Here is a 6731-nt window from a genome sequence, read left to right as displayed (position 1 = left end):
ACTACGGGCTAAAAAATTCCCGGAGGGACGGACCCAGCTTGTTTCGTTTAAGGCGGTTTATACAACATTTTCTCGTTTATAAAGGTTTAGCAAAGTGGAAGAGCAAACTGATGAAAGCATGACAAATTTAAACAAGTTAAGAACAAATTCTGATTTATAGAGGTACCTAATTTTAAAGTTAAAAAACGCGTCCCGAATTTTTTATTCGGGACAAAACGCCCCAAAATGAAAAACTGAACGGGACGCCGGGACACCCCCTGAAATTCGGGACTGTCCCGGCCAATTCGGGACGTTTGGCAAGCCTATTTCAGAATAATAATCCAAAACACCATTTTTACTTTCCTTATCCTATAGGAAGGAAAGTAATGTAATCAAAAAAAAACATTTTTGGGAACAGCTAGTGAAAATTGAAAATCAAGGCTGCAAAATGGTCGTGGCCCTTGTTTTGGGGGGGGGGCATTGTTGTGATAGCAATCTCTGCTTTCCCTCTTTTGTGATGAGAAAATTCAACTTTAGATGGACACTTCGGCCAGAATCGCATGAAATGCAAACAAGACTTTATTTCAGTAGAAGTACTTAGGTTTAAGATCAGGAGGGGACTCTGTCCTTTTTGTCTTCAATTTTCAATAAAATGTAAATACCTATTATTTACTTAATACCTATCTTTCCATGTAGGTACCTATGTATGTACATAGGTAGGTAATTTTGTTTTAATAATATTATGTAGGACCTACTGTTGCTTAAAGTGGACGTTAACCGCACTAGGCGATGATCACGCCGCGTCTCGTTGGGGGGGATTCTCTACCATGCACGGAACCCATAAAGTTCTACCTAAAACTTTAATGTCAAATTTTAATATAAATGATGATAAAATTCCATGCCAAGGCTTGGATTGAACCCAAGCTATCCTGTTCACCAGACGAGCGTCGAGCTCCTTAAAAACTACGCCACCAAGGCAGGTTTCTAAAGGCTTGCTAATCTGTTAATGCGCTTTCTAATTCTTATTCGCTTTCTGTTTTCAGTGATGTGGTCAGAGAAGTCGCCTCACATTGAAGACTATGAGGAATATCCGGACAATGAATATAACGAGCCGGACCTGTTCAATATCACCTCCGTGGATGCGACAGAACCCATCCCCCTCTCTAACCAGAGTGGTAGGTTCTCATTCTCTTCCGGATTTGTTTATTTGGTTGATTCACTCTAATGCCCATAAATATTAATGGCATGTACTGTGTTGGGACTTGGTAGACCTGTGCATTAGCCCTACACGTTCTACACGCCCTACACTTGAATTTAGACCACGCTACGCCACTGTAAAAAAATTGTCGGTCCCTTGGATTCCCACTTGGACAGGTTCGACTGTATTTACTAAAATAAACTAAAAAACCATCGCCTTCCTTCCCCGTTTCAGTTCTCCTTGAGTGGCACAAGCCCCTCTCCAATCTGTCCAAGGAGGCGGGCCAAAGTCTCAAACTCAAATGCGAAGCGTTTGGTGATCCCCCGCCCACTTCTCTCCGGTGGTTCAAAAACCACGCCCCCCTTCTCGAGGACAAGAAGCGGGTCCAAATTAAACCATACAAGTCCAAGATGAAGAACGGAATGGGGTCGCGATTGAGGATATCGAGTTTGGAGTCCCTGGACAAGGGGTTTTACAAGTGCGAGGCCTCGAATGGGTTAAGATCGATCGAGACGTCGATGATTCTCATGGTCAGGCCTAACCCTTGGAGTAGTAAGTAGAGTTTTCCCAATTCTTGAAAATAATAATAATAATAATAAATACATAAAATAAAAATAAAGAAGAAAAGAAACAAAAGTTTCATAGAGGGAACTGTAACAACGGAGGTCTTATCGTCCCGAAATCCAAGAGCTCAGGACAGCATAGGAGAAAATCAGCCGTTCCAAGAACGAGCCTTAACTGTTTAGGACAAAATCCGCCCTGGGCGGACATCGATCTCGCGACCTAGCGCTTAGAGCTTAGACTCTGAGAGTACAAGTTGAACATCGTAAAAAATAATTGGACTTCATACCCAGAATAAGTAGTGTTATTACAAGGAGAGCGGTAGCACTCCGCCCCGCTAAGTCATACCTACGGAACTAACTTAGGACTTTATCACCCTTTTCAGGCTTGGACACTGGAGGCGGTCATTTGCCTGATTTTCGACCTGTGATGAGTGGACTTCCCACGTTTGTTGATAAGTAAGTTATCACTGTAGTTTGTTTTATCCAGCCCTGATAAAATTTTGAACAGGTAGGTAGGTAAGTACCTAGGTAGTCCGTAAAATAAATAAATAAAAAATCAGCTTCACTTTGATCAGCATTTGGGGTAGGTAGGTAGGTACATACCGGAATCATCTGATTTCAACCTCCTTGAGTTTTTTGTTCTCCACAAAAATCGAAGATTGGAAAAACTTCTCATTTCCACCGCTAGAGTGAAAGAGTATTGATTTTGTTTATTTACATTTTCCATTTGTGTTGCGTTCGAAACAAAAGTTTCATAGAGGGAACTGTAACAACGGAGGTCTTATCGTCCCGAAATCCAAGAGCTCAGGACAGCATAGGAGAAAATCAGTCGTTCCGAGAACGAGCCTTAACTGTTTAGGACAAAATCCGCCCTGGACGGAAATTGGACCTGCGACCTAGCGCTTAGACTCTGAGAGAACAAGTTGAACATCGTGAAAAATAATTGGACTTCATACCCAGAATAAGTAGTGTTATTACAAGGAGAGCGGTAGCGCTCCGCCCCGCTAAGTCATACCTACGGAACTAACTTAATGTTACTTTATCACCCTTTTCAGGCTTGGACACTGGAGGCGGTCATTTGCCTGATTTTCGACCTGTGATGAGTGGACTTCCCACTTTTGTTGATAAGTAAGTTATCACTGTAGTTTGTTTTATCCAGCCCTGATAAAATATTGAATAGGTAGGTAAGTAGGTAGTCCGTAAAATAAATAAATAAATGAAAAAAAAAAAATCGGCTTCACTTTGATCAGCATTTGGGGTAGGTACATACTGGAATCATCTGATTTCAACCTCCTTGAGTTTTTTATTTGCCTGATTTTCGACCTGTGATGAGTGGACTTCCCACGTTTGTTGATAAGTAAGTTATCACTGTAGTTTGTTTTATCCAGCCCTGAAAATTTTGAATACCTACAGGTAAGTAGGTAATCCGTAAAATAAAAATAAATTTAAAAAAAAAATCGGCTTCACTTTGATCAGCATTTGGGGTAGGTACATACTGGAATCATCTGATTTTGACCTCCTTGAGTTTTTTGTTCTCCACAAAAATCGAAGATTGCAAAAACTTCTCATTTCCACCGCTAGAGCGAAAGAGTATTGATTTTGTTTATTTACATTTTCCATTTGTGTTGCGTTCGTGTTTTGCACAAAAATCGAAGATTGCAAAAACTTCTCATTTCCACCGCTAGAGCGAAAGAGTATTGATTTTGTTTATTTACATTTTCCATTTGTGTATTGTGTTGCGTGTTGCGTTCGTGTTTTGCTGTTTTGAGTGTTTTGTCTTCCAAAAAAAGTAAATTTAATCAGATTTTAATTAGTTTTAATCAAAATTCAGTGATTTGTGCATCAATTAATTAGTCCAAATTGAACGACAGTGTTTTACTGTGTGTATGAACCTCTCACACTCAGAACAAGTGTCCCCATTTGCTTAGGAGAAGCTAACACCTTTTGAGTGCTTTCTCAAGTCAAGAGCTAAGATGTTTGGAAAAACTCCATTTGCATAAGAGTTTCCCCAAGGTGTTACACGAAACCCAATTGAGGTCAAATAACAAACACTCGATTTGGCGTTTCAATGAGGGATGGAAAATAACAGTTGACTCCTTATCGTTTGAATAAAACCTTGTTACAAAATCTCCCCACCAAGAGTAAAAATCTAACACAAGAGAATTTTCAGCCTCATTTCTGGTTGATATGTTCTTGGATTCACTCCGTACGTTGTGTGTAATCAACACGATCACAAACATATGTAGCAGAGTCATTTTGCTGTTGTTAATAGACATGTGTCCTTTTTGAGCAAGGGCTGACTACTGGCGTGCAGGTGTCATTGATACATAGTACAATGCCAGGGTTTTAGGAATTTATGAGAATCAACATCGGCTGAAAATTCTCTTGTGTTAGTTTTTTACTCTTGGTGGGGAGATTTGTAACAAGGTTTTATTCAAATGATAAGGAGTCGACTGTTATTTTCCATCCCTCATTGAAGCGCCAAATCGAGTGTTTGTTATTTGACCTCAATTGGGTTTCGTGTAACACCTTGGGGAAACTCTTATGCAAATGGAGTTTTTCCAAACATCTTAGCTCTTGACTTGAGAAAGCACCCTGAAGAGCACTCAAAAGGTGTTAGCTTCTCCTAAGCAAATGGGGACACTTGTTCTGAGTGTGAGAGGTTCATACACACAGTTAGCCCCCCTGAGGTGCGGGTTGCCGGGTACTTAGGGGTCCCGCAGGTCATTTAGGCGCCCCCTCCCTATGTGAATAATAATTGAATATCTATATATTTAAATGTATTTTGTTATATATAACTTCCCATTTCTTTACTTCTATATATACTCATAATTTTATATTGTTAGGTTGTCTCATCCATTATTAACTTCCCATTTCTTTACTTCTATAGGTATATACTCATAATTTTATATTGTTAGGTTGTCTCATCCATTATTCATTATCCACAAACTATGACCCGTTTAGCCGGCAAGTAGTGTAGTATCAAAATTTTGAAGAATTTCAAGACCTTAGGGAATTAAACGGCACACCTGGGTAATAACTTGGAGTTCGCTAATAGCAAGTTTTTTCGCGTGCTACCTAACCCTTGGTCTTTTGTGGGGTAAATTAAGATTTTTTTCTTCGGTGGGACCAATTTTTCAGAGGTATTTTTCCACAGTAGGTACCAATGTAAATAATTCTACGTAGGTACTGCGAAAATATATTTCTATGCAAGTACTGCAAACAGGTAGATTGTAGTCATGAACTCACGGAACTAAACGGCACACCTGGGTAATAACTTGGAGTTCGCTAATAGCAAGTTTTTTCGCGTGCTACCTAACCCTTGGTCTTTTGTGGGATAAATTAAGATTTAATAATAATAATAGACTCTTGAGTGGAAGGTAACCACTAGGCGAGGTTAACGCCGGAGGCGTTTTCTACCACCTAACCCTTAGAGCTCCATTATTATGTGGTCAAAATCTCAAATAAATGAGGATAAAATTCCATGCCTCGACTGGGATCAAACCCACGCCCTCCTGTTTACCAGGCGACCACTACGCTACCGAGGCAGGTTAAGTACCTACATATACAGATGCCCTCTTTATATTGGGTGTTGTTTATACTCAGACCATCTGTCTGACAGTTGGAATTTGTGTGGTGGTAAAAGCTGTAGGTTGATCAAACCATCTGACAGACCTAGATCTGAAGCTTTTTCCAGCACACTCTTCAAAATGATCTGATAAAACTAGGTCTGGCAGATTGTCTGAGCATGAATGGCAGGCTTAACAACTGACTGGTGCTATAATTTTCTTCTCCACAGCCCTATCGAGGAGAAGTGTGCTACAGTTCACTCAAGCATGAAATGGTCTACATATCACCCAACACAACACAGGCCATGCTGGAAGCAAAACTAGCCAAGGCTCTTGGAGTGATTGGAGCTTCTCAGTGAGTGAATTATTGAATTTTTAGGTGTTAAATAAATTAAAGAGAAATGGTGTGGGTAAGTAAGTTCTTAAAAACTTGGAAACAGGTATCCATGCTAAAGTCTGCTAATCAATCTATTTTTGTTTCTCATATTAACACTTTGACGGCCAAGGCTTTTTGTCTGATTTTCCCCTGACGCCAAACGGTCTTGTTTATATGGGTAAAAAATGTTGTTTTTCAAGATAATTTCTCAAACTAAAAGCAAAATACTCCTCAGACGCCAGGCTTCCAGAATACCATTCAAAATACACAGTAGAGGGTTGCAAATATACGAGACACACTTGCATATATGCAACCCACGCTATAAAAGTATCCAACGGTGTCTCGCACAGAATCAACCCATGGTGTCAATCTATTTCTTCATTCCAGGGATCTCTCACAGCAATGTGTCCCATACACACTTCCCTCTCTCTGCTTCTCATCATTTCCAGTGTGTCGGAAAGACTCCCCAGCTCAACCACCCAGGAGGATATGTCGCCAGGTAACTGAGAGGTTCTGGGTTCGAATCCCTCCTTCATTATAACTCAGTTTGGGTGTTGAGTTTAAGGAAGTTACCTTTGATAATTATACTGATGTAGTTACTTGTAGCCTGTTTCATAAAAGTATGGAACATTAAAAGTTGCAAGTGTAAAAGTTACACCTAGTAAAATTAAAGGTAGGGTATTTTATTTAACAAAACCACTGATAAGGTCTATTTTATGGTATAGTTGTCAAATACACTTGCCTGGTAGGTAATCATAAAGCCTGGGTTCAATGTTCAATCCCAGCCAAAGTATGGAATTTCATCCTGAATATTGTTGGAGATTTTGACCACAATAATAGTGGGTCTAATGGTTGGTAAAGGGACTTTTTGGTCCTACTCCTAAGACAAATTGACTCTTTTTAATTTATCCTCTTTTATAAGAGAGCAGGAGCTAGCGATAAGACATTTTACCTCATGAGAGTCATAAGGTTCAAAAGTTTATCGCTTAAACCTATACTTTTCCAGTTAAAGTGGTTTTCAATGGTAAATTGGGTTCCTCCTTTTT

At 39.7% G+C, this 6731-nt stretch overlaps 2 protein-coding genes across 2 annotated transcripts in view; both read left to right on the top strand.

The window, feature by feature from the left end:
* The window catches only part of LOC113465369 (tyrosine-protein kinase transmembrane receptor ROR2-like), a 3112-nt gene extending 912 nt beyond the window's left edge, over positions 1–2200 (top strand). The window contains exons 2-4 of the mRNA XM_026831643.1: positions 1023–1154; positions 1412–1729; positions 2124–2200. Of these exons, the coding sequence (XP_026687444.1) occupies positions 1023–1154; positions 1412–1729; positions 2124–2200 (527 nt within the window). The remainder of the gene's footprint in view (positions 1–1022; positions 1155–1411; positions 1730–2123) is intronic.
* Positions 2201–5374: 3174 nt separating this feature from the next.
* Positions 5375–6195, top strand: LOC103520591 (tyrosine-protein kinase transmembrane receptor Ror-like; the record flags this gene model as incomplete). Its single annotated transcript, XM_017448558.2, has 2 exons — positions 5375–5664; positions 6073–6195. Coding segments are annotated over exons 1-2 (206 nt in total), but the record flags the coding sequence as incomplete, so codon positions are not given.
* Positions 6196–6731: the final 536 nt, after the last annotated feature.

The sequence above is a fragment of the Diaphorina citri genome, unplaced genomic scaffold (genome assembly GCF_000475195.1).
Source record: "Diaphorina citri unplaced genomic scaffold, Diaci psyllid genome assembly version 1.1 scaffold3813, whole genome shotgun sequence".
In the NCBI taxonomy this organism is placed as follows: Eukaryota; Metazoa; Arthropoda; class Insecta; order Hemiptera; family Psyllidae; genus Diaphorina; species Diaphorina citri.
This window is presented reverse-complemented; position numbering and strand designations above follow the sequence as displayed.